Here is a 27,849-nt window from a genome sequence, read left to right on the forward strand (position 1 = left end):
TTTGATTTTTTCCCATAGTATGGCCAAATATTATTAAGGATATTATTATATCTGTTTATAATATGATAACATCCTCACTTGTTAGGAGCACATACTGCATGTTTGGCATTTAACTAAAGTGCTTTAAGAAACTATCTCATTGCATCATCCTAAATAGTCATGTGGTGGAACACATGGTTATCCCAAGTGTGGATATGAGGATTGTGTGACTTAAGTGAAGTCCCATCACAGAATTTCAGTCTTTTGAGGCTCTGTGCAGACCACCTTCTGCCTTCACTAAACATATTAAGTCTTGAAGGCATAGTCTCCACTGAAGCCAGTGATGAACAGTTGCAGAAGGGGGTCCAGGGCTTAGAAATAAGTTACCAATAAATGTCATCATACTGATTACTGTGGAGTCCCTTACATTATATAATCTGTTTATCAAGGTATCTCTAACCTTATCTTCTGTGAATGGTTTGGTGAGAAGTCCTCTTCTTAGAAAGTCTTGCGAGGATGTGTTTAACACTTCTTTTTAGAATTTGGATATACTTTTCACACATTATGCATTGTTTTGAGTCTTAATCCAAAAATCAGTGGGAAAAATAATATTCCTTGTCCTATTATTTCTTTAGACCTAGGTCATGTGGCCTATGATGTGTGCCTCTCAGGAATATTCCAATAAAGAAGAAATCTTACAAAAGGAAAAGGGATGGCAGCCCCCTAAATTCTGGAAGTGATTTTTTAAAAAGTTTGCTATTGTGATTCCTTCAATTTTGAGCTTTCTTTTTTCTTTTTTTTTTCCTATTCATTTATTTATGTATTTTAAAAGATTCCATCTGTTTGAGAGATAGAGCAGAGCAAGAGAGAGCAGGAACAGTGGGAGGAGCAGAGAGAGGGAGAGACAGACTCCCCACTGAGCAGAGAGCCTGACTCTGGGCTCTATCCCAAGACCCTGAGATCATGATCTGAGCTGAAGACAGATGCTTAACCAACTGAGCCATCCAGGTGCCCCTGGAAATGATTCTAGCATCATAAGCAGACTGAGTGGAATTGATCTTACTGTTGTAGAGTTGGATGCAAGAGAATTATGGGTTCTAGACTGAATGGATCCACTGACATTTCTAGTGTTCTCTGTACAGGAATTTCTTGTTTCTGAACCTGCTTTGAGGACCCAGTCAAGAGCATGAGACTCATTATTCTTTTTTTCTTATTGGATCCAAGTGCAGAGAGCTTGGAGGAGTTTCTCAAAATGTTAATTTTGAGGATAGTTTATTCTCTTTACCCATATTTTTACTCTTGTAATCTTTTTTCCTTCCTGATATTTCAGTATTTCTTGTTTTGTCATTTGCTTTGCTTGAATTTCTTTTCACCATTCCTTTAAGATAAATCTGCCAATGACAGATTCTTAGTTTTCCTTCATCTGGGAGCACGTTGATTTCATCTTCATTTCTGAAGAATACTTTTTGATGTGTGTAGAATCCTGGGTTTATATTTCTTTTTGTACTTGAAAAATGTTGTGCCACCTTCTTTGAGCCTTCATGGTTTCTCTCATGAGAAATCCACTGTCATTTGAATCATTATTTGTCTCAGGTAATGTGATGTTTTTCTCTAGTACTTTAACAGTTTTCCTTTGTCTTTAGTTTTCTACAATTTGATTATGACGTGTCTTTGAATGTGTTTTTTGAGTTTACTCTCTTTGAGGCTTGAATTTACAGGTTTATGCTTTTCACCAGATTTGTGAAATTTGGTTCAGCAGTTATTTCTTCACATATTTTGTTGGCCTTGCACTCTTTTTTTCTTTTCTTTCTGAAACTCTGATGACATAAATTCTGGGTTTTTTTGTTACTATTCCACGGGTCCCGAGGTTATGTCCAGTTTTTGGCTGCTGTTCAAGTGAGTGTTTTCTATTTTTTTTTCTTTAATTTCATTGGTGCTTTGCTCTGTCATACTCCTTATGCCATTGACCCAGTCCAGTGAGTTAAAAAATTTACGTTTTTTTTTTCAGTTCTAATGTTTTCTTTTTGGTTTTCTCTTTTCCTCATGTTTTTTCTTTGCTGAGTCTATTATTTTGTTTGTTCCATATGTGTTTGTAATTTGTCTCTAAGCATTGTTATGATGGCTTCTTTAAAGATCTTTGTCAGATAATCTCTACGTCTGTGTCACCTTGATATCTGTTGATTGTCTTTTTCTTATGCAGGTTGGGAATTTTTTTTTTTTTTTTGGATCTTAGTTTGACATGTGGTTTTTGATTGTATCCTGAACATTTGGGTATTATGTTTTGAGACTCTGCATCCTATTGAACCTTTATTTTTTGCAGACTGGTCCTCATTTAGGTGTAGTGTTCAGTTTCAGATATGGTTCGATCTTCATCTCCCCAGTGGTCTCTGCTGACCCCAGCAAAAGCAGAATGCTGATTTGCAGTGAGTTCTTGCTGCTTCTCATTGCTGATGGTGGTGGAAATTCATCTCTCCATTGAGTTTTGTTGGCACTGGGGAGCAAGAGCCATACTGAAATAACTGCTTTACCACCACCACCTTATTTTACTTCCTTGTGCTGCCTGGTAAGCATGGAAGTTCTAGTTCCACTGGGTCCTGCTGACACTTGGGGAGTAGAGAAAGAAAAATAGAGTCTCACTAACACTATCACATTGCTTTGTTCCACTTTGTTGCTGCTGAGTAAGGTTAGAAGTTAGCTTCCTTGCTAGGTCCCACTGACAGTATCAGTTGGGTAGATGTGCCAGCTAATGCAGTGTCACACTGCCTTGTTCTGTCTCTTTGTTGATGGTGGGAGTGGATGTCCAGCTCCCCACTCAGCCCTGCTGACACTGTGAGTAGGATGGGATAGTTTTTCATTTGTTACTTGGGTGGAGTAGGGAATGTTACCAAAAATTTTTTCTGCTGCTGGACCACCCTCTTCCTGATTCTTTGGGTAGAGGGAGTTGGCTTTCCCAGGGGCTTTTTTTTTTTTTTTTTTTGGATATATGGCTCTTAGTGTTTCTGAGTTACAGGCTTTTCTGTACTCCCTCTGGGATATAGGAGGATCGAAAGAAAACCCAGGAAATTCACCATTGTGTCATTCCTCAAGTTCCAAGGTCCCTAGCGACTTCACCTTCTTTCCGCTTTTCAGAGTTGTCTTATGTTTGTGTGTTGTACTATATCCACACTTTCTTTTTTAAGACTAATGCTAGGGGCATCTGGGTGACTCAGTTGGTTTAGCCTCTGACTCTTGACGTTGGCTCAGGTTATAATCTCAGGATCTTGAGATTGAGTCCCGCATTAGGCTCTACAGTCATGTGGAGTCTACTTAAGAATCTTCCTTTCCCTCTGCTCGCTCTCTCCTCCTTTCCTCCTCTCTTGCTCTTTAAGTAAATAAATAAATACATAAATCTAAAAACAACAAGATCACACCTGTTTTCAGAGGTGCTAATATACAATTCATATGTTGTCATTCTTCTTTGTAGCAGACACTGCAAAATGATTGTGGTCATGTTTATTGAGCTCAGATATGACCTCAAAATAGTACCTATAAGGAGTACCTATAAGGAATAGTATTGATTGAAGAACAAGCCTGTTTCTCATCCTGGATGAATATATTTTTTTGTGAATAAACCGCTACGATAGCTCTAATCTTCTAGCCATTACAGGAAAGGAAATCTGGTCTGTCATGTAAACCATTATCTCTAAGATAAAAGTGGGCCACTTAGGACAAGCAAAACTATTATCTTAATTTTTGTTTTCTTGTGGAAAGTTTTACACAAAAACAAAGAATAAATGATGAAACCCTTTATACTACTCGTCAGCCAGATTCAACTATTGTCAATGTTTAATTACCAAGCTATTCATAGGGATAAGACTAGGGGTCCTCATAAAGACAGCATTTCATATTGCTAACCCAGATGTCCCAAGTTACCTGAAATTTAAAAAACAAAAATAGGTAATACTTAATTGACTGCTTACTATGTATCAGTTACTTTGCAGGTATTTATCCAACTTAATTCTTTTTTTTTTTTTTAAGATTTTATTTACTTATTCATGATAGACATGGTGAGAGAGGCAGAGACACAGGCAGACGGAGAAGCAGGCCCCATGCAGGGAGCCCGATGTGGGACTCGATCCCAAGACTCCAGGATCAAGTCCTGGGCCAAAGGCAGGCGCTAAACCCTGAGCCACCCAGGGATCCCTATATTCATCTTAATTCTTGTAGTGGGCTTATAAGTGAGGCAACTGAGGCAAAGAGAAATTAGGTGATTTGTCCAGACCCCATGGCTGCTAAGTGGTGGAAACAAAACCTATTGAGTCTGGCTCCAGAATGTGCACTCTCTACCCCTATCCCATTTCTCCTAGCTTCCTCCAAACAGTCTGGTCATCTGAACCGACAACTTACAGTCATCTTCTGTTCCATTTCTATCGCACCCTTCTAATTAATCATGCTTTAGCGTTTTTATTATCTTATGAATTCTTAAGTTCCCTTATATCTCTTAAACCAGTGTGCTGGTTCACTATCTCATTTTTTACGGCTTATTAGTAAGAGGCTTGTTAGAAAAGTAAGAGGCTTATTAGGAAGCATGTACTGTGCTCCCTCTACCTTGTATAAAACAATCTATTGCCTCAGAATTAAGGGAAAGACAGGCATTGGATATAATGAGGTAGAATCATGCACAAAACAAAGTGAAAAGGAATTAAGACTCAATGTGGGCATATGAGAGAAAGAATGAACAGAAAGATAAGCATTATTAGAAGGTAAGACATTGTTAAATAATTAAAAGTCAACTTTAAGTAAATTTTAAAGATCTAATTAGCTTTATTAATCAGTTCACGAATCTGGCAGCATCCCATCTAGTAAGTAGAAGGGAGCTCCAGAATGTTACAGAATAGGAAAGGTTTTTAAAGGTAAAGAGGGAGTAGAAAAAATTATTTGCAAATAATCCATTGTTTTAGGCAAGATCATCCTATAGGTAATGGAAGAATCTGTCAGTAAATTTCCTGGTGCTGACCAGGAAATTCCTATGTTGGTTAGGTGGAGATTACATTTCAGGGAAGGTGATGGGGAGGTTGAAACTGCAGTTATGTAGTAAGTCTTGGTTTACTGATGTGAGACCTTTACCAAGTGACACCATTTTTGAGCCTGTGGTTTTCTTTTAATGCTTTCTAATTTATAATCTGCAGTTTGCTTTGCTTTGATGCAGGATATGACAGTTGTGAGGACTCTGTTAGAGTTCAGTCAGGAAAACCAAAGTTACCCTTTACGTATTTCAGTTATAAAGGGTTTTAATACAAGACCTTAAAGCTTTCATATACTTTGGAAGTGTAGGATAACAGAGATAAGGGAAATTGTAATCTATTTTGGCATGCAATGCTCTTTTGTCTGTTTTGTTTTTTAGATTCCACATATAAATGAAATCATATGGTACTTGTCTTTCTCTGACTTATTTCTTATAGTATAATATTTTCTAGGTCCATCTGTGTTGTTGCAACACTTAAGGTGATTATTGATATATTGGGGGTAAATCTACCACTTTCTTGTGTTTGTTTCTTGTGTTTCTTACTCATTAATTTCTCTTTTCTTGCCTTTCTTTGGGTTGCTTGAATATTTTTTAAGAGTTCATCTTGATTTATTTATGGTGCTTTGAGTGTATTGCCTTTTATAGTTTTCTTAGGTTGGTATGGTTATTACAATATATGTATGTGTCTTACTGGATTCTACTGGTATCAGTGTTCTAACACTTTGAGTAGTGTAGAGGCCTTTTGTTTAGGTTCCTTCACCCTACCCACTTTTAGCTATCATTGTTTTGAGTGTCACATGGTGTGATTGAATTACTTTTGTTTCAGTCATTGTATATGATTTAGGAAACTTACGATGAGAGGGATGGTCTTTGGCATTCCCTCATATTTCTGTTCTTTCCATTGTTATTCCTTCCTGATGCTCCATTATATTTTTTTTTTAAGATTTTTTTTTTAATCTATTCATGAGAGACACAGAGAGAGGCAGAGGGAGAAGCAGGCTCCATGCAGGGAACCCAATGTGGGACTCAATTCTGGGACCCTAGGATCACATCCTGGGCTGAAGGCAGCGCTAAACCGCCGAGCCACCGGGGCTACCCTCCATTATATTTTTTAAAATTCATTTCCTTTTTTTTTTTTTTTTTAAAGATTTTATTTATTCATCAGAGACAGGCAGAGGGAGAAGCAGGCTCCATGTAGGAAGCCCGATGTGGGACTCAATCCTAGGGTCCCCTGGATCACACCCTGAACCAAAGGCAGACACTCAACAGCTGAGCCACCCAGGCGTCTCTCATTTCCTTTTTTTAAAAAATATTTGAGAGAGCCTGTACACAAACAGGGGGAGGGGCAGAGGGAGACTGCTGAGAGGGGAGCCTGATGTGGAGCTCAATCTCAGGACCCTAAGATCATGACCAGAGCAGAAAGCAGATACTTAATCAACTAGGCCACCCAGGTGCCCCAATTCATTTTCTTTTTTTTTTTTTTTTAAATTCATTTTCTTTTTGATTGAAGTACTTCCTTTAGTCTTTAAGAATGTATTGTCTAGTGATATATTCTTTTCTCCTTCTTGAGAACATATGATTTTACCTTTTTTCTTGATGGATAGTTACACTGGATATAGAATTTGTGGTTGAAAGTTCTTGTCCCTTAACAGTTGAAAATGTTGTGCCACTTCCATCTGGTTTCCATGTTTTCACATAAGAAATCTTCCGTTCAAATAGGTAATGTTTTTCTTTGGTTGCTTTCAAGATTTGTTTTGTTTTTAGTTTTCAGAAATTTCATTGATTTGAGTTTATCCTAGTTGAGTCACTTTCTGTTTTTTTTTTTGGATGTAGGGGGGTGGGTCATAAGACACCCTTTCACTGTTGTTCCTCCAGTCCTGGGGTCTTTAGCCAGTTTTTTTCTTTAACCTTTCAGAGACCTCCTTTAGCTATGTTTTTTACTTCCAACATAGTTTTACTTAGTGGTGAGGAGCAGAAAGAAACCATAAGTCCTTTTGCTCATTTTAAAATTACAATGTATGGAACTTATTTGGATCTGGATTTAAATAAACTATATACAAGTAAAATAATTTTTGATCTTTATGAGATGATTAAAAATTTGAAAACTTGGGGTACCTGACTAGTTCAGTCTCTGGAGTATGTGACTTGACCTTGGGGATTGTAAGTTTAAGTCTCACATTGGGTATAGAGATTACTCAGAAATAAAATCTTTTTTAAAAATTTTTTTTTTAATTTATTTATGATAGTCACAGAGAGAGAGAGAGAGAGAGAGAGAGGCGCAGAGACACAGGCAGAGGGAGAAGCAGGCTCCATGCACCGGGAGCCCGACGTGGGATTCGATCCCGGGTCTACAGGATCGCGCCCTGGGCCGAAGGCAGGCGCCAAACCGCTGCGCCACCCAGGGATCCCTCAGAAATAAAATCTTAAAAAAATTTGAAAACTGGATATTTTATACAGGCATATATTGTTTCATTGTGCTTCACTTCATTCCATTTTGCAGATGCTGCATTTTTTACAAATTGAAGGTACAGAATTCTGTGTCAGGCAGGTTTGTTGATGTCAGGTTTTCAACAGCATTAGCTCACATAGTGTCTCTATCATATTTTGGTAATCTTGCACTGCTTCAGACTTCTTTATTATTATTATATTTATTATGATCTGTGATTAGTGATTATGACTTATTCAGAGTTAGTTGATGGTTAGCATTTTTTTTAGCAATAAAGTTTTTTTAAATTAAGATATGTATATAGGTTTTTTAGGCATAATGTTATTACACACTTAAATATTATTACAACTTTTACATGCACTGGGAAACTAAAAGATTCATTTGACTTGCTTTATTGTGATAGTTGTTTTATTATGGTAGTCTAGAATCAAACCCCCAATATTTCTGACATATGCCTGTATTGAAGAATTACTAAAAAAAAAAAAAAATTACTGACTTTTTGGTGTGATGATATCGTTGTGTCAAAATAAAGACTTTATCTTTTAGAAATATGTACTAAAATATGTACAAATGAAATTATGAGATGTATAGGATTTACCTCAAAAATAACATATGTAAGTTTATACATAAGGCTGATGGTTTTTGGGGCTGGGTGATGAGTATATAGGATTCAGAAAATTTGGGTATGTAAGAAATCTCCACATGTAATAGTTTTAAAAGTTTAATATGTATTTATTGAACATAGGTTAAGTATTAGGAAGAAAAGAAACATGCTTGATTTACTTTATTTGTACTTAATGTATGAAACCAACATGGTATAAGCCACAAAGTTTCGATGTATTTGCTTGAAATGTGAGGAAGTATTGCAGTTTCTTATATTATATTCATCAACTCTGATTAATACTTGAGGAGCCCCGGGAACTGTTTAGTTACTTGGAACAAGTGGTTATTAACATGAAAGTTTTTTTTTTTTTATCCTGTAAGAGCTAATATATGTCCTTTGAATGAGTTGTTCTCTTTTCTCCAGAATATGAACAGTTCCAGAATTGACTGCTTATAAGATTGGTATTTTGCTACACTGGGGATTTATCCATTTTCGTTTTCTTTAACAGCTTTCTGTTCAAAATCAGAAATTTGAGACAAATGAAGATGGAATTCCAAAAGTGGATCAGTTTCGTTTGGTATGCGACCTTTTTGTCATTTACTGGTTGGAAACATATGCTGTAGTTGTACCAGTAACGTAAACATAAATATTGGGCTGAAAATGTCCTCTACTTTTTTTAAGAATGCAAAATAGCATTCATAATAAATAAGAAAAATTCAAATGCCTTGCTTACACCACTGCCAGAGAATTGTTGCTAGAGAATACTGCTGGATTGTACATTTTTCACACAAATTATGTAATATAAGTAATAAAGAAAAAAATAGTCTTTGCTGTATCTTCCAAGATCATATTATTTAAAATATTAAAAACATTAGTTTAAAATATTAGTATTTTACTAGTTTTTATAAGTATCTAGCTGTGTCTTTTCTTTGTCATATATCTGTCATTCATATTGCTTTGCCAAATATAAACATACATTTATATATGTATTCAGTCAACATATTTTGTGTATCTAGTCCATACTAGGAATTGAACTAGATGCTGGATTACCAGGATTGCGGTTTTGAATAAATAATTTAGAAATATGAACAGGTAAACAACCACGATCTCTAAGTAGGGTATTAAGAAAGTACTTTGGAGGAAGCTAATTTTTAACTCTGCAGAGAAAGGGGGAGGGAAGAGAGAGGTAGAAGATTCCAGCAAGTAGCTTGAGGTGAATCTTCAAGATTGAAGTAGGAGTTTACAAGAGAGAGAATGAGGTGCTGCTATACTAGGTAAAGGCAGTAATACATGAAAATATTAAATTATTCCTGTAGGACTAGATATTAAGAGGTTATAAATATGGCAGTAAATAAGTTTATGGAAGTATAATCTCTAAAAATTTCTCATGCAATTTTTTAATAAAAAATACTTATTTTAAAATATCTTACAACTGTTTTTATGACTTTTTTTAAGAGCAGTTTTAGGTTCATAGCAAAATGAAGAGAGAGGTACAGAGATTTCCTGTATACTTCCTTCTCTTACATATGTATAGTCTGTCCATTAATATCCCCCATCATAGTGGTCCATTTATTACAATTGATAACCTGTATTGACACATCATTATCACCTAAAGTCGGTCATTTACATTAGGGTTTTCTCTAATGTAATTGAGGAAAGGCACAACCCATTGAAAGCGTTGTGCCTTCCTATGAGTTTGGACAAATATATAATGGCATGTGTTCACCACTATAGTGTCATACAGAGTATTTACATTGCCCTAAAAATCCTTTGTGTTCTGCCTGTTTATCCCTGCCTTCCCCAGACCACTGGTTACCGTTGACCCTTTTACTGTCTCCATAGTTTTGTGTTTCCAGAGTGTCATGTAGTTAGAATCATACAGTATGTCACCTTTTCAGATTGACTTTTTTGCACTTAGTAATGTACATTTAAAGTTCTTCTAGGGCAGCCTGGGTGGCTCTGCGGTTTAGTGCTGCCTTTGGCCCTGGTCGTGATCCTGGAGACCTGGGATCAAGTCCCACGTTGGGCTCCCTGCATGGAACCTGCTTCTCCCTCTGCCTGTGTCTCTGCCTCTCTCTCTGTGTCTCATGAGTAAATAAATAAAATCTTAAAAAAAAAGTTCTTCTAGATCTTTTCAAGGCTTAATAACTCATTTCTGTCTAGTGCTAAATAATATTCCATTTTCTGAATATACCACAGTTTATTTACCTGTTCACCTGCTGAAGGTCATCTAGGTTGCTTGTAGGTTTTGGCAGGTATGGATAAACATCCATGTGCAAGTTTTTGTGTAGACATAAATTTTCATTTTAATAGGTCAATACCAAGGAGCATAGTCACTGGCTTGTATGGTAAGAGTATGTTTAGTTTTGTTAGTGTCTAAAGGACTATACCATTTTGTATTACTATTCCTGTTGCTTCACGTCCTTGCTAGCATTTGGTATTATCAGTATTCTAGATGTATAGCGGTATCTTGTTTTAATTTACATTTCCTTGAGAGATGATGTGTGGAGCATTTTTCATTCATATGCTGATTTGCCATTCATGTATCTTTGGTGAGGTGTCTGGCAAGGTCTTTGGCCCATTTTTTTTTCATGTTTTCTTACTATTGAGTCTTTTTGTGTGTGTGTTACTGTTTTAAGAATTCTTGTATATTTTGAAAAACAGTCCTTTATCAGAAAATCTTTTGCAAATATTGTCTCATAATCTGTGGCTTGTCTTTTTAATTTTCTTGATAATGTCTTTTACAGAGCAGACATTTTTAATTTTAATGAAGTCTGATTTATCAGTTTTTTCTTTCATGGCTTTGGTGTAGTATTTAGAAAGTCATCACCAAACCCAATTTCATCTAGGTTTTCTCCTATGTTATCTTCTAGGAATTTTATTGTTTTGCATTTCACTTTTATTTTATTTTAATTAATTAATTTTTAAAGATTTTATTTATTCATAAGAGACAGAAGGGCGGGGCAGAGACACAGGCAGAGAGAGGGAGAAGCAGGCTTCATGCAGGAACCCTGACATGGGACTTGATCCCCGGTCTCCAGGATCACGACCTTGACTGAAGGCAGTGCTAAACCGCTGAGCCACCTGGGCGGCCTGCATTTCACATTTAGATCCATGACCCATTTTGTGTTACTTTTTGTGAAAAGCATAAGGTTTATATTTAGATTCATTTTTTTGTGGATTCCAGTTGTTCCAGTGCCTTTTGATGAAAAGACCCATCTCCACTGTATTGCCTTTTCCTTTTTGTCATATTATTAGTTGAGTATATTTTATGGGTTTATTGTATACCATTAATTTATTGGTTTATTCTTAATACCACACAGTCTTTTTTTTTTAAGATTTTATTCATGAGACAGAGAGGTAGAGACATAAGCTGAGGGAGAAGCAGGCTCCCCATGGGGAACCTAATAGAGGACTTGATCCCAGGACCCTGGGAACACACCCTGATCCCAAGGCAGATGCTCAACCACTGAGCCATCCAGGCATCCCTATACCACAAGTCTTGATTACTGTAACTTTATATAGCAAGTCTTGAAGGTGGGTCGTGTCAGCCTACAACTTCATTCTTGAATATTTGTTGATTATTCCAGGTCTTACTGCCTCTCCATGTAAACTTTTAGAATTAGTTTGTTCATATCCACAAAATAACTTGCTAGGAGCTTGGTTAGAAATATACTGGATCTATAGATCAAGTTGTGGAGAATTGATTCCTTGACAATATTGAGTCTTTATCCATAAATATGGAATATCTTTCCTTTTATGTAGTTCTTTTTAATATCTTTCATCAGAGATTTGCAATTTTCCTCAGGTAGATTTTCTACCTATTTTGTTAGATATATACCTAAGTATTTTGTTTTTTGGTGTTCAAATTCCACTTGTTCATTGTTGTATATAGGAAGATGATTGAGTTTTGTATGTTAACTTTATATGTAGCAAGCTTGCTATTATAATCAATTACTAGTTTCAGGAGGTTTTTTTTTTTTCTGATCTTTCAGATTTTCTATATAGACAATCCTGTCATTTGTCTATGAACCAAACAGTTTTATTTCTTCCTTTCAGATAACATGGTCTCATGCCTTTTTGATTATTTGGACTCTAATGAAGGAACACATATAGTTTTATTTAACTCTGTAGTCCTTTAACTTATTTGACCACAGAAATACTGTGTTTTATAACATCCAATATCCCATGAAATTAGCTTTTCAAAAACACACATTAGAAATGATTCCTAAGGAGCTTTGCTATACTTCTTGGATATGAATAAAAAACATTGGAGACAAGTTTTGGGAGACTGTGAAATTATTTATTACACTTACTGGCTGTAGTGTAGAATGGGATAACAAAAAAGGTGATAATACTTAATAATTTTAAAGCTTAGGATATGGATTTCTTGCCATTAGAAAAATACCGGTATTGCTGTGTTAGAGGTTGTATCTTCACACAAAGTGAACCACTTGAAATTCCTGCTCTTTCAAACTTGATATAAAAATGATACTTTAACAAATTTTACTGAAATTTAGCGATTTAACACAGACTTACTGTTTTACTCCTTGTGAGTCAGGAATCTGGGCTTAGCTTATTTGGGTTCTTTGCTTCAGGGTCTTTCATAGGCTGCATCAAGTTGTTGACTGGGCTGTCATAGTCATCTTAATTCTTGACTGAGGAAGCTCTGCTTTATTTTAATTTTTTATTTTTTATTGGAGTTCGATTTGCCAACATAGAGTATAACACCCAGTGCTCATCCCGTCAAGTGCCTCCCTCAGCACCCATCACCCATTTAACCCATCCCCCTACCCACCTCCCCTTCCACTACCCCTAGTTCGTTTCCCAGAGTTAGGAGTTTCTCATGTTCTGTCTCCCTCTCTGATATTTCCCACTCATTTTCCCTCCTTTCCCCTTTATTTTTTTTTTCCTCCTTTCCCCTTTAATCCCTTTCACTATTTTTTATATTCCACGAATAAATGAGACAATATGTTTGTCCTTCTCCGATTGACGTACTTCACTCAGCATAGTACCCTCCAGTTCATCCACATGGAAGCAAATGGTGGGTATTTGTCATTTCTAATGGCTGAGTAATATTCCATTGTGTATATAGACCACATCTTCTTTATCCATCCATCTTTTGATGAACGCCAAGGCTCCTTCCACAGTTCGGCTATTGTGGATATTGCTGCTATACACATTGGGGTGCGGGTGTCCTGCCATTTCACTGCATCTGTATCTTTGGGGTAAATCCCCAGCAGTGCAATTGCTGGGTCGTAGGGCAGTTCTATTTGTAACTCTTTGAGGAACCTCCACACAGTTTTCCAGAGTGGCCGTACCAGTTCACATTCCCACCAACAGTGCAAGAGGGTTCCCCTTTCTCCACATCCTCTCCAACATTTGTGGTTTCCTGCCTTGTTAATTTTCCCCATTCTCACTGGTGTGAGGTGGGATCTCATTGTGGTTTTGATTTGTATTTCCCTGATGGCAAGTGATGCGGAGCATTTTTGCATGTGCTTGTTGGCCATGTGTATGTCTTCCTCTATGAGATTTCTGTTTATATGTCTTTTGCCTATTTCAGATTGGATTGTTTGTTTTCTTTGCTGGTGAGTTTAATAAGTTCTTTACAGATCTTGGATACTAGCCCTTTATCTGATATGTCATTTGCAACTATCTTCTCCCATTCTGTAGGTTGTCTTTTAGTTTTGTTGACTGTATCCTTTGCTGTGCAAAAGCTTCTTATCTTGATGAAGTCCCAATAGTTCATTTTTTTTTAATTAACTTTTATTGGTGTTCAATTTACCAACATACAGAAAAACACCCAGTGCTCATCCCGTCAAGTGTCCACCTCAGTGCCCGTCACCCATTCCCCTCCAACACCCGCCCTCCTCCCCTTCCACCACCCCTAGTTCGTTTCCCCGAGTTAGGAGTCTTTATGTTCTGTCTCCCTTCCTGATATTTCCCAACATTTCTTTTCCCTTCCTTTATATTCCCTTTCACTATTATTCATATTCCCCAAATGAATGAGAACATACACTGTTTGTCCTTCTCCGATTGACTTATTTCACTCAGCATAATACCCTCCAGTTCCATCCACGTTGAAGCAAATGGTGGGTATTTGTCGTTTCTAATTGCTGAGTAATATTCCATTGTATACATAAACCACATCTTCTTTATCCATTCATCTTTCGATGGACACCGAGGCTCCTTCCACAGTTTGGCTATTGTGGCCATTGCTGATAGAAACATCGGGGTGCAGGTGTCCCGACGTTTCATTGCATCTGAATCTTTGGGGTAAATCCCCAACAGTGCAATTGCTGGGTCGTAGGGCAGGTCTATTTTTAACTCTTTGAGGAACCTCCACACAGTTTTCCAGAGTGGCTGCACCAGTTCACATTCCCACCAACAGTGTAAGAGGGTTCCCTTTTCTCCGCATCCTCTCCAACATTTGTTGTTTCCTGCCTTGTTAATTTTCCCCATTCTCACTGGTGTGAGGTGGTATCTCATTGTGGTTTTGATTTGTATTTCCCTGATGGCAAGTGATGCAGAGCATTTTCTCATGTGCTTGTTGGCCATGTCCATGTCTTCCTCTGTGAGATTTCTCTTCATGTCTTTTGCCCATTTCATGATTGGATTGTTTGTTTCTTTGGTGTTGAGTTTAATAAGTTCTTTATAGATTTTGGAAACTAGCCCTTTATCTGATATGTCATTTGCAAATATCTTCTCCCATTCTGTAGGTTGTCTTTTAGTTTTGTTGACTGTATCCTTTGCTGTGCAAAAGCTTCTTATCTTGATGAAGTCCCAATAGTTCATTTTTGCTTTTGTTTCTTTTGCCTTTGTGGATGTATCTTGCAAGAAGTTACTGTGGCCAAGTTCAAAAAGGGTGTTGCCTGTGTTCTCCTCTAGGATTTTGATGGAATCTTGTCTCACATTTAGATCTCTCATCCATTTTGAGTTCATCTTTGTGTATGGTGTAAGGGAATGGTCTAGTTTCATTCTTCATGTGGCTGGCTGATTTTCCCAGCACCATTTATTGAAGAGACTGTCCTTTTTCCAGCGGATAGTCTTTCCTGCTTTGTCAAATATTAGCTGACCATAGAGTCGAGGGCCCATTTCTGGGTTCTCTATTCTGTTCCACTGATCTATGTGTCTGTTTCTGTGCCAGTACCACACTGTCTTGATGATCACAGCTTTGTAGTACAACTTGAAATCCGGCATTGTGATGCCCCTGGCTCTGGTTTTCTTTTTCAGTATTTCCCTGGCTATTCAAGGTCTTTCTGATTCCACACAAATCCTAAGATTATTTGTTCCCAACTCTCTGAAGAAAGTCCGTAGTATTTTGATAGGGATTCCATTAAATGTGTAAATTGCCCTGGGTAACATTGACATTTTCACAATATTAATTCTTCCAATCCAGGAGCATGGAATATTTTTCCATCTCTTTGTGTCTTCCTCACTTTCTTTCAGAGGTGTTCTGTAATTTTTAGGGTAGAGATCCTTTACCTCTTTGGTTAGGTTTATTCCTAGGTATCTTATGCTTTTGGGTGCAATTGTAAATGGGATTGACTCCTTAATTTCTCTTCTGTCTCGTTGTTAGTGTATAGAAATGTCAGTGATTTCTGGGCATTGATTTTGTATTCCTGCCACACTGCTGAATTGCTGTTTGAGTTCTAACAATCTTGGGGTGGAGTCTTTTGGTTTTTCTAAGTACAGTATCATGTCATCTGCAAAGAGGGAGAGTTTGACTTCTTCTTTGCCAATTTGAATGCCTTTTTTTTCTTTTTGTTGGCTAATTGCTGAGGCTAGGACTTCTAGTACTATGTCAAATAGCAGTGGTGAGAGTGGACATCCCTGTCGGGTTCCTGATCTTAGGGGAAAGACTCCCAGTGTTTCCCCACTGAGAATGGTATTTGCTGTGGGCTTTCTGTAGGTGGCTTTTAAGGTGCTAAGGAATGTTCCCTCTATCCCTACATTCTGAAGAGTTTTGATCAGGAATGGATGCTGTATTTTGTCAGATGCTTTCTCTGCATCTATTGTGAGGATCGTATGGTTATTTTTTTTCTCTTGTTGATATGATGTATCATGTTGATTGCTTTATGAGTGTTGAACCAGCCTTGCATCTCGGGGATAAATCCCACTTGGTCATGGTGAATAATCTTATTAATGTATTGTTGGATCCTACTGGCTAGTATCTTACTGAGAATTTTTCCATCTGTGTTCATCAGGGATATTGGTATATAATTCTCCTTTTTGGCGAGGTCTTTGGTTTTGGAATTAAGGTGACGCTGGCCTCATAGAACGAGTTTGGAAGTATTCCATCCCTTTCTATCTTTTGGAACAGCTTTAGTAGAATAGGTACTGTTTCTTCTTTCTAGCATTCCCCTGGGAAGCCATCTGGCCCTGGACTTTTGTGTCTTGTGAGGTTGTTGATGACTGCTTTAATATCCTCCCTGGTTATTGGCCTGTTCAGGTGTTCTATTTCTTCCTGTTCCAGTTTTGGTAGTTTGTGGTGTTCCAGAGATGCGTCCATTTCTTCTAGTTTGCCTAGTTTATTGGCGTACAGCTGCTCATAGTATGTTTTTAAATCGTTTGTATTTCCTTGGTATTGGTGGTGATCTCTCCTTTTTCATTCATGATTTTATTCATTAGTCTTTTTTCTTTTTAATAGGGCTGGCTAATGGTTTATCTATCTTATTAATTCTTTCAAAGAACCAACTCCTGGTTTTGTTGATCTGTTCTACAGTTCTTCTGGTCTCTGTTTCATTGAGTTCTGCTCGAATCTTTATTACCTCTCTCCTTCTGCTGGGTGTAGGTTTTATTTGCTTTTCTTTCTCCAGTTCCTTTAGGTGCGAGTTTAGCTTGTGTATTTGAGTTTTTTCCAATTTTTTGAGGGATGCTTGTATTGCGATGTATTTCCCTCTTAGGACTGTTTGTGCTGTATCCCAAAGATTCTGAATGGTTGTATCTTTTTTTTTTTTATCTTCATTTTCATTAGTCCATGAATCTTTCTAATTCTTCTCTAATTTCCTGGTTGACCCTTTCATCTTTTATCAGGATGCTCTTTAACCTCCACGTGTTTGAGTTTCTTCCAAATTTCTTCTTGTGATTGAGTTCAAGTTTCAAAGCATTATGGTCTGAAAGTATGCAGGGGACAATCCCAATCTTTTGGTATCGGTTGAGACCGGATTTGTGACCCAGCATGTGGTCTATTCTGGAGAAAGTTCCATGTGCACTTGAGAAGAATGTGTATTCATTTGCATTCGGATGCAAAGTTCTATAAATATCTGAAATCCATCTGGTCCGGTGTATCATTTAAAGCTCTTGTTTCTTTGGAGATGTTGTGCTTAGAAGATCTCTCATTTGCAGAAAGTGCTGTGTTGAGGTCTCCTACTATTAGTGTATTATTATCTAAATATGTCTTTTCTTTAGTTGTTAATTGATTGATATACTTGGCAGCTCCCACAATAGAGGCATAAATATTCATGATTATTAGATCCTCTTGTTGGATAGGGCCCTTTACGTATGATATTGTCCCTCTTCATCTCTTACTACAGTCTTTGGGATAAACTTTAATTTACCTGATGTGAGGATTGCTGCCCCAGCTTTCTTTTGAGGACCATTTGAAAGGTAAATGGTTCTCCAACCTTTCATTTTCAGGCTATAGGTGTCCTCAGGTCTAAAATGAGTCTCTTGTAGACAACAAATAGATGGGTCTTGCTTTTTTATCTGGTCTGAAACCCTGCGTCTTTTGATGGGATCATTTAGCCCCTCCCCGTTCAGAGTTACTATTGAAAGATATGAATTTAGTGTCGTCATAATACCTATTCAGTCCCCGTTTTTGTGGGTTATTTCTTTGGGCTTCCTCTTTCTTTTACAGGGTGCCCTTTAATATTTCTTGCCAGAGCTGGTTAGGTGGTCACCTATTCTTTCAGTTTCTGCCTATCTTGGAAGCTCTTTATCTCTCCTTCTATTCTGAATGAGAACCTTGCTGGATAAAGTATTCTTGGCTGCATGTTCTTCTCATTTAGGACCCTGAATATATCCTGCCAGCCCTTTCTGGCCTGCCAGGTCTCTGTGGAGAGGTCTGATGTTAATCTAGTATTTCTCCCCATATAAGTTAGGGATCTCTTGTCTCTTGCTGCTTTAAGGATTCTCTGTCTTTGGAATTTGCAAATTTCACTATTAAATGTTGAGGTGTGGAACCGTTTTTATTGATTTGGGGGGGGGGGGTGCGAGGATCTCTATCTCCTGGATCTGAATGCCTGTTTCCCTCCCCAAATTAGGGACGTCCTCAGCTATAATTTGTTCAAATATGCTTTCTGGCCCTGTGGCCCTCTTGGCGACCTCTGGAACCTCAATTAAATGTAGATTTTTTCCTTCTGAGGCTGTCAGTTATTTCCCTTAACCTTTCCTCATGGTCTTTTAATTGTTTTTCTCTTTTTTCCTCAGCTTCCTTCCTTGCCATCAGCTTGTCTTCTATGTCAGTCACTCTTTCTTCTACCTCATTAACCCTTTTTGTTAGGACCTCCAGTTTGGATTGCATCTCATTTAATTGATTTTAAATTTTGGCCTGATTAGATCTAAATTCTGCAGTCATGAAGTCTCTTGATTTCTTTATTGCTTTTCTCCAGAGCCACCAGTAGCTTTATAATTGTGCTTCTGAATGGCTTTCTGACATCAAATTGTAATCCAAATTCTGTAACTCTGTGGCAGAGAGTACTGTTTCTGATTCTTGCTTTTGTGGTGAGTTCTTCTTTCTAGTGTTTTTGCTTAGTGCTGAGTGGCTGTATGAGTCGGCTGAGTTAAGAATGTCAACCATGACCAAATATATATCACCCTAGATGATTCTGCTGAGTTCAGAGTCAGAGACCAAAAATTGAAAACAAAGTTCAGAACTTAATAAAACAAAAGTACCACTAAAGTGAAAAACAAATTTTAAAACAAAGTAGTAAAAAATAAAAGGCCAAGAATCCCAAAGAAGAGACAAAAAAAGAAGAAGTATTAAAAAGCGGGGGTGGGGGGGGCACTGGGAGATGGTGGTGGTGACAAAGTTATAGTGGAGGGAGAATCCAGTCTACCTGAGGTGTTCTAGAAGGTGATCCTCTTGTTTCTGAGTATATTAAGTTTTGTATGTTAGAAGATGCTCAATATAAATTTATATAAACCAGTAATACTTGTAGAGGGCCCCAACGTTGACAAGCAAAACATAAATGAGATAAAAGAGGGGGGCAGAATGGAAATGAAGAATCTCTTGTAATGAACCAGCATGGTATACCACTTGGTTCTGGGTGCGTGCTGGTCATGTTTTAGAAGGTATTAACTTATGCCATTGTAGAACAAAATGAGGCAGAGAAAACAAAAATCACAAAACATAAAAAACATATCTTGAATATCTCCCAAAATCAAGTTGAATATGTTGAAGGGAATCTAGAAGTAGAAAATATATCTAGGAGCTGTAATTGTAGAAATATGAAGGTCAAAAGGAAGAATCTTAAAAATGAAGAGGTGGTAAAATACTGTAGTTACGTTGGGAAAAGAAAAAAATTGGAAATTTACAGTCTGATATAAAAACGAGTTGTACCGGAAAAAGGAAGAAAAAAATAGGGGTCCCCCTCTGATAATATATACTGTAAATCCCTCGACTTCCCCTGGAGCTTTCCAGTGCTGCTGGGTCAAGAACTTGCTCTTCCCTTGTGCTTCCAGTTGGTCTTCTGGGGCAGGGGCTGCTGTGCTGATTCTCAGGTGTGTGTACCAGGAGGAGATGCCCCGCCCCCTGCCAGGTGCGGGCTCAATGGGAGCTGTTTACCCTGTGAGGCCCCTGTTCCCTGGTGGCCCCGGACACAGCTCCCCCAGTAACTACTGCAGTCTCCCAGTCCACACTGGCCTAAATGGTCTGGGGGCAGTGTGGGTGAGCTGATCTGCACAGCTTGGGGGCGGGCGCCTGGCAACAGGAGAGTCCTCACTGTCCTGTGTCCTCCCCGCCTCCCCCTGTTCCAAGGAGAATGCAGGATCGTGGATTGTGTCTCCTTGGCACCTTGGGATTCGGGGCCCTGTGCTGTTGGAATTGTGCTTGGGACGTGGCTCCCAAAGGCAGTAGGGCGTGCAGATACCTCTGTTGGGAGCTGCCGCCTGACTGACCAGCTTCTCCCTAGTCGGAAGATCTGCTTTCAACCCACGTGATTGTTGGTAGAATTCAGTTCCTCTTCAGGTTTACAAGAAATTGCACTCCATTCTTTGCCGTATTTCCATCATGGTAGCTTGTTTCATCAAAGTGTAGTAGAGTAAGGATAGAAAGTCTGTTAGCTAGACCCAAGTCACAGTTTTTCATAACTAACTCTGTAGGTAATCATACACAAAAGGGAGGGATTACATGATGACATGAATACCAGGGATTAGGGATCAGTGGGGAACATCTTAGAAGTTTGCCTGCTACGGTTCTATTCTGTTAGCTGAGTGCTAGACACTGCTAGGTGTATGTATAAAGGTGAATAAATATAAGAAGTTTTTATTTAATGTGTTTGATATAACTGCTAATGGAGATCAAATTAGAATACTTGGCTGTGTAGTATTTGCTTGGGTAATTTTTTAAAAAAAGATTTTATTTATTCATGAGAGACACAGAGAAAGAGAGAAAGGCAGGGACACAGGCAGAGGGAGAAGCAGGCTCCATGCAGGATGCCTGATATGGGACTTGATCCCAGGACTCCAGGATCATGCCCCGGGCCGAAGGCAGGCACTAAACTATTGAGCCACCAAGAGATCCCTTGCTTGGGTGATCTGAGGCAGCTGTTAGTGCTAGAAATGGGGTTGTCTTTATCTATATTCTATAATCACATGTAGTTATCAAACAAATGAGGGAACTATAATTTAGACAATATAGGGGCCATATCACAGGTGGAGAGAAATCATAGAATTATGCAATTATTAGATATTATTAGATATTAGAAGATAATTCACTAATTCTCAGTCCCCAGAAGAATTTAACAGTAGGTCCAATCAGATGGCCTTCAGTCTTTGCTTAATTACTTTTAAGTTCAGACAGCTTCATTCTATTCTCTATTGTACAACCCTTATGTTTATTTGAAGGTAGTTCCTTTAAATAGATGTTCCTTTATATACATGTGTGTGATAAGATATTCAAAAATTACAAAAAGAAGCACATCCCTATTGATATGTCCCTCAGCTACCCAGGTCTCTTTTCTGGAAACACCAGTGGTATTGCTAGTTTCTTGTGAATCTTGCCAGAAAGATTCTATGTATGTATCATAGATAGGTATGTGTATATATCTGTCCTTTGAAAAACAGATTATTCTTTCATTAAGTTTTTTAAAAAAATATTTTGTATGCTCAGTAAGGGCCTACAAGGCTGGGGTTTTGCGTGTGCATCATTGTATCCCCAATGTCAGTAGTTGATACATAATAAGACTTAAATAAATATATTTTGAATGAATGGATGAATGAATGAATCTTTACTGTATTTTTTCTGATAAATGTTCTTCATGTGCCATTTTTTGGACCTGCCTTTTTCCTCTATTTCTCTTCTGTATTTTTAATCTCTCTGAAGTCCATTTTTTGTATATATGAAGTAAGGTTCAATTTTTTTATATATATATGTGGACAGATAGTTGACCCAGCACCATGTACTCAATAGTCAGTCTATCCCTACTGATTAGTAATACCACTCTGTGCTGTGCCAAGTTTCCATGTACTCATGAATCTGGGGGTCTGTTTTGTTCTTTGGATTATTTATTGATCCCTATGCCAACACTCTGCAGTTACACATTTTAAAATATTGTGTCTTTATAGAGAGTGGACTTTGTTTGACTTTCCTTCCTTAGGTTTTTCTTCAACGTTGTCTTGGTTATTCTTGCCGTTTTATTTTTCCTTATGAATTTTGGCACCAACTTAAGTCCTCTGAAAAAATTATTGAGACTTTGTAAGTATTTTGATTAATGGGTTAATTTGAGAATGAGAATTGAATATCAGTAGTATCTTGATATTCTGTTGTAGTTGGGAAAATAATACCTCCATTTTTTTTGGATATTATTATTATTTTACTCTTTTTTATATTGCATGGACTATAAGATAGATTTTATTTTAAAAACAATTTCATAAGTGGTTTAATTATATTCAGAAGTACATATATCATGTAGCAGAACTTGATTATATTGAGAGGTAATTGACAGATAATATTAGTTAATATATAACATTAGATTAGTTTTATAATGATTTGATATTTGTACAGAGTGGGAAATAATGACCACAATAACATCTAGTTAACATCCATCAGCATACATTGTTATAAATATTTTTTTTCTTGAAGTGAGAACTTTTAAGATTTACTCTTAGCAATTTTCATTTTTTAAATAAATTTATTTTTTATTGGTGTTCAATTTGTCAACATACAGAATAACACCCAACGCTCATCCTGTCAAGTGCTCACCTTAGTGCCCGCCACCCAGTAACCCCCACCCCCCGCCCACCTCCCCTTCCACCACCTAGTTCATTTCCCAGAGTTGAGTCTTTCATGTTCTGTCTCCCTTTCTGATATTTCCCACTTATTTTTCTCCTTTCCCCTTTATTCCCTTTCACTATTTTTTATATTCCTCAAATGAATGAGACCATATAATGTTTGTCCTTCTCTGATTGACGTATTTCACTCAGCATAATACCCTCCAGTTCCATCCATGTCGAAGCAAATGGTGGGTATTTGTCGTTTCTAATGGCTGAGTCATATTCCATTGTATACATAGACCACATCTTCTTTATCCAGTCATCTTTCGATGGACACCGAGGCTCCTTCCACAGTTTAGCTATTGTGGACATTGCTGCTAGAAATAGAAACATTGGGGTGCAGGTGTCCCGGTGTTTCACTGCATCTGTATCTTTGGGGTGAATCCCCAGCAGTGCAATTGCTGGGTCGTAGGGCAGTTCTATTTTTAACTCTTTAAAGAACCTCCAACGCAGTTTTCCAGAGTGGCTGCACCATTTCACATTCCCACCAACAGTGCAAGAGGGCTCCCCTTTCTCCACATCCTCTCCAGCATTTGTGGCTTCCTGCCTTGTTAATTTTCCCCATTCTCACTGGTGTGAGGTGGGATCTCATTGTGGTTTTGATTTGTATTTCCCTGATGGCCAGTGATGCGGAGCATTTTCTCATGTGCTTGTTGGCCATGTCTATGTCTTCCTCTGTGAGATTTCTCTTCATGTCTTTTGCCCATTTCATGATTGGATTGTTTGTTTCTTTGCTGTTGAGTTTAATAAGTTCTTTATAGATCTTGGAAACTAGCCCTTTATCTGATATGTCATTTGCAACTATCTTCTCCCATCTGTAGGTTTTTAGTTTTGTTGACTGTATCCTTTTTTGTGCAAAAGCTTCTTACCTTGATGAAGTCCCAATTATTCATTTTTGCTTTTGTTTCTTTTGCCTTCGTGGATGTATCTTGCAAGAAGTTACTGTGGCCAAGTTCAAAAAGGGTGTTGGTGTTGCCTGTATTCTCCTCTAGGATTTTAATGGAATTTTGTCTCACATTTAGATCTTTCATCCATTTTGAGTTTATCTTTGTGTATGGTACAAGAGAGTGGTCTAGTTTCATTCTTTTGCATATGGTTGTCCAATTTTCCCAGCACCATTTATTGAAGAGACTGTGTTTTTTCCAGTGGATAGTCTTTCCTCCTTTGTCGAATATTAGTTGACCATAAAGTTGAGGGTCCACTTCTGTATTCTCTATTCTGTTCCATTGATCTATGTGTCTGTTTTTGTTCTTAGCAATTTTCAAATAGGCAACACAGTATTATTAAGTAGTCACCATGCTGCTGTACATAATATTCTCATGATTTACATGTAAAATAAATACTTATAGTTTGTACTTTTTGACCCCTTCACCAGTTTTGCCCACCAACTTCTCACCACATTGCCTCTGGCAGCTTCTAATCTGGTCTCTGTATCTGTGATCTTGGTAGTTGTTTTTATCTTTTTCTGACTTAGTTCACTTAGTATATTGTGCTTAAGGTCCATCTATGTTATCACAGATTGCAAAATTTCGTTCTTTTTTTATGGTTGAACGATAACTTCCATTGTGTGTGTATCATTTTCCCCCCTTTTTTTGGCTACAGAATAGCACTTTATTCTTTCAAAATTCCAAATTGCTTAACATACAGTGTTATATTAGTTTTGGGTATACAATATAGTGATTCAACAGTTCCATACATAACCCAGTGCTCATCATGACAAATGAACTCCTTAATACCCATCCCCTATTTCAAACATTGCCCTACCCACATTACCCTCTGGTAACCATCAGTTTGTTCTCTCTGGTTAAGAGTCTCTTTCTTGGTTTGTCTTTTCCTTTTCCTTTCCCCTCTCCCCTCTCCCCTCTCCCCTCTCCCCTCTCCCCATTTTTATTTATTCATGAGAGGCAGAGATACCAGCAGAGGAAGAAGTAGGCTCCATGCAGGGAGCCCGATGTGGGACTTGATCCCGGGACCCCAGGATCACACCCTGAGCTGAAGGCAGGCGCTAAACTGCTGAGCCACCCAGGGATCCCATCTTTTTTCTTTCTTTTGCTTATTTGTTTTGTTTCTTAAATTCCACATGAGTGAAATCATTCGGTATTTGTCTTTCTTTGACTGACTTCTTTCACTTAGCATTATACTCTCTAGGTCCATCCATGTCATTGCAAATGGTGAGATTTCATTTTTTATGGCTAGATAGTATTCCTGTGTATGTGTGTATACTACATCTTCTATATCTGTTCATCTACGGTGGACACTTGGGCTACTTCTATAATTTACACCATCTTTTCATATCCCTTCATCTGTTGATGGACATGTAGGTTGTTTCCATATCCTCGCCCTTATAAATAATACTACAGTGAACATGGGGGATGCATATATCTTTTTGGGTTAGTGTTTTTTCCTTCAGAGAAATGCCCAGATGTGTAATTGCTGCATCATATGGTAGTTCTATTTTAAATTTTTTGTGGACCTTCCATACTGTTTTCCACAATGGCAGTACCAGGTTACCTTCTCAGCAATAATTTTTTTATTTTTAGAGGGAGAGAAAGAATTGTATGCAGGGGTGGAGGTGCAGAGGGAAAGGGTAGAAAATCTCAAGCAGGCTGTGTGCCCATTGTGGAGCCTGATGGGCTTGATCTCATGACCCTGAGATCATGACCTGAGCCAAAATCAAGAGTTGTATGCTTAAGCGACTAAGCCACTAGATTTTGTAATTTTTAGTTTATACTTGCTGAAGGTGCTGTCCTTAAATATGTTTAGAAACATATTCTATAGAGTACACTATGGCATTAATTTAAAAGTATTTATTTAATATTTGTTATATTACTGCCACTGTGCTAGTTGTTGAGGATGAAGTGATAAACTAAAATTCCCAGTCTTAAGGATCTTAGCGTCCAGGGAGAACATTAGCAATAAACAGGTGATTTTTATTCAGTGTAGAATATGTTTGTTTCAGGTGCCCGTGTGGCTCAGTTAGTTAACCGGTTGCCTTTAGCTCTGGTCATGATCCCAGGGTTCTGGGATATAGGCCCACATTGGGCTCCTGGCCCAGGGGGGAGCCTGCTTCTACATTTCCCAATTGTTCATGCTCTCTGTCTCTTGAATAAATGAAATCTTAAAAAAAGGAAAGAAATGTGTTCTGTTTGGAGTCATCATACAGGGGCAAAAAAAAAAAGAAGCATATCCAGGTGCTTTGTCAGGTGGAAATAATAGAGCAGTTATTACAGTGTGATAGTACAAATAACTTTTAAAAAGTTCTTTGAAATAGTGGTACCTAATAAATTCTGGCTCCCCATAATGATAATGGTAGTGGTGGTAGAGGAGTTCCTGGAGATCACTTCAAAACTGATCCATAGGCAGTTGACCAGTAGAAGAGGTTTCCCTTCTAAAGAAGCTTTAGTGTAAAATTTTCAGTGTCAAACTCTGACCAGTGCCATAAAAAAAGAGGAAGAAGAGGGTAGCCTTAAAATGTTCTTTTTAAAAGTTTCCCTTGTTTTTGAGATATTTCACCTATGATCTTATTACAGGTTTTCCCTGTGATTTAATTCCATTGTTTATTATTGGAGTAGTAATTGCTTTCCAATAAGTAGTTGAATTTTATAGAAATCTTAAAAAATCTAAGTAGGAAAAATTGATGTTAGCTCTGTTTATTGATTAAAAGTATTTTTGAGTTGGGTCCTTCTTCCTTATTTCAGATTTGCCCTTTTGTTTTGATTTTACTTTTGTTCTGTAACCTGTCTTTTTCCTTGCAGGGTGATAATGTCAAATCCCTCCTCTATAGCTTGATATATTGTAGAAGTTCAATGACTGCTGAGCAAGTTTTGAATGCAGAATGTTTCTTGGTGCCAAAGGGGAAATCAACTCCAAACCCAGAAAAAGATACTGAATATACGCAATATAAAGAAAAAGAAGAATTAAAGATGGAGAACTTGGACCAATATAAGGAAAAGACAAGAAATGGTGAAGCCAGCTTTGATTGATGGATTAGTATTTTTTTTGTTGTTGCAGATGTTCCTTTTAAAACTTTTTTTCAGTTGGCTAAGTAAACAAAAAAATTCGGAAGTGTTCTGGAGCTGGTTGGGTTGTGTCTTTGGTATTCCATTTGTGAAAAATAAAAGATGTTTGGCTGTGCAAAAAATTATGTACTTTGAAATCTCATTTAACTGGAGTTGTTAAGGAATGATTTTCTGTGTATAGTACATTTTGAATTTGCATAGACGATACTTGTAATAGAAAAGGTTATTAGATATTTGGACAAATTCTATACAGATTTTCAGTTATATGAGCCAGCTGATGGTGAAGGGTGATACATTCAACAAATAATTGGCCATATACCCAGTTTTGGGGATATAAAGGTAATTAAAACATTGTCCTTACATTTACAAAGCACACAATCTATTGAGAAAGTCAGAGATATAAACAAATCTTACTAATACAATGTGGAGTATCCAGTGGTAGCTCTGTACAGAGCTTTACGGGAGTACACTCTGTGTAACTGTGGAAGAGGGATGTCATGGTAGGCTTTTCTGGAAGAGTACATTAGTTAGATTTGATAGAATGAGTAATAAAGTTGAAGGAGGGGCAAGAGTATCTTAATTGGCAGGGAAATATGGTTAAGGCACTGAAGGGAAAAACTTTTTGTTGTGCTTAATAGTATAAAATAGGGAATAGTTATAGAGTAGGTGACTAAAGGCTTTGTACAAAACAATAAAATCATACCTACCTAATCATTTTATAGAAAATGTAGAGTCATTGAAGAATTTTAAACAGCTTAAGTTCCTTCAAAATCCATCTATGTACCACCAAGATAGGAGGTAGGGAGACTGTTTAGAGGGCTAATATAATAAAGTAGATGAGAAGTGATAAAAACAAGGTCTAGGGAAATAGAGATAGTGATGAAACTTATGGGACAAATTTATGAAATAATTAGAAGGCAGACCGGTTAAACTTGGTGATTGAAGTGTATGTGGACTAAAGTAGTATGGTAGTCTCCAGTTGTCTAATTAAAACCCAGCCTTCCTTTCTTCCTTGATAATAGATTCCAGTTTCATTTGGGATGGCAGTGTGTTTGTCTGAAAGACTGTATTTACCATTTCCTACATTAGTTGAGGCCTTTTTGAATAAGTTCTTGCAAATAAGGCTTCTTAAAAGGAGCTTAGCTACGAGATGTGCCCTTTAGCCCTTATTTCTTTTTTATTGCCGAGAAGTGAACATGGTGGTTAGAATTTAAGCAGTCTTGTTGGGTCATGAGGTGACCTTGAGGATGAAACCCATGACTGGGATGATGGAGCAGCACATTAGAAGGAACTGATATCC

The 27,849-nt window shown here is 37.6% G+C and overlaps 1 protein-coding gene across 9 annotated transcripts in view; it reads left to right on the forward strand.

Annotated features, from left to right (window-relative positions):
* The window catches only part of STK31 (serine/threonine kinase 31), an 87,190-nt gene extending 60,519 nt beyond the window's left edge, over nucleotides 1–26,671 (forward strand). For 6 of the 9 annotated variants that reach the window (XM_025993342.2, XM_072764556.1, XM_072764559.1 and 3 more), the window contains 2 exons: nucleotides 8,543–8,611; nucleotides 26,286–26,671. In XM_025993342.2, the coding sequence (XP_025849127.1) occupies nucleotides 8,543–8,611; nucleotides 26,286–26,513 (297 nt within the window). In that variant the 3' untranslated portion in view covers nucleotides 26,514–26,671. The remainder of the gene's footprint in view (nucleotides 1–8,542; nucleotides 8,612–26,285) is intronic. The other 3 variants (XM_025993343.2, XM_072764561.1, XM_072764555.1) reach the window with 1 other exon arrangement.
* Nucleotides 26,672–27,849: the final 1,178 nt, after the last annotated feature.

Source organism: Vulpes vulpes, chromosome 7 (assembly GCF_048418805.1).
Source record: "Vulpes vulpes isolate BD-2025 chromosome 7, VulVul3, whole genome shotgun sequence".
Classification (NCBI taxonomy): domain Eukaryota; kingdom Metazoa; phylum Chordata; class Mammalia; order Carnivora; family Canidae; genus Vulpes; species Vulpes vulpes.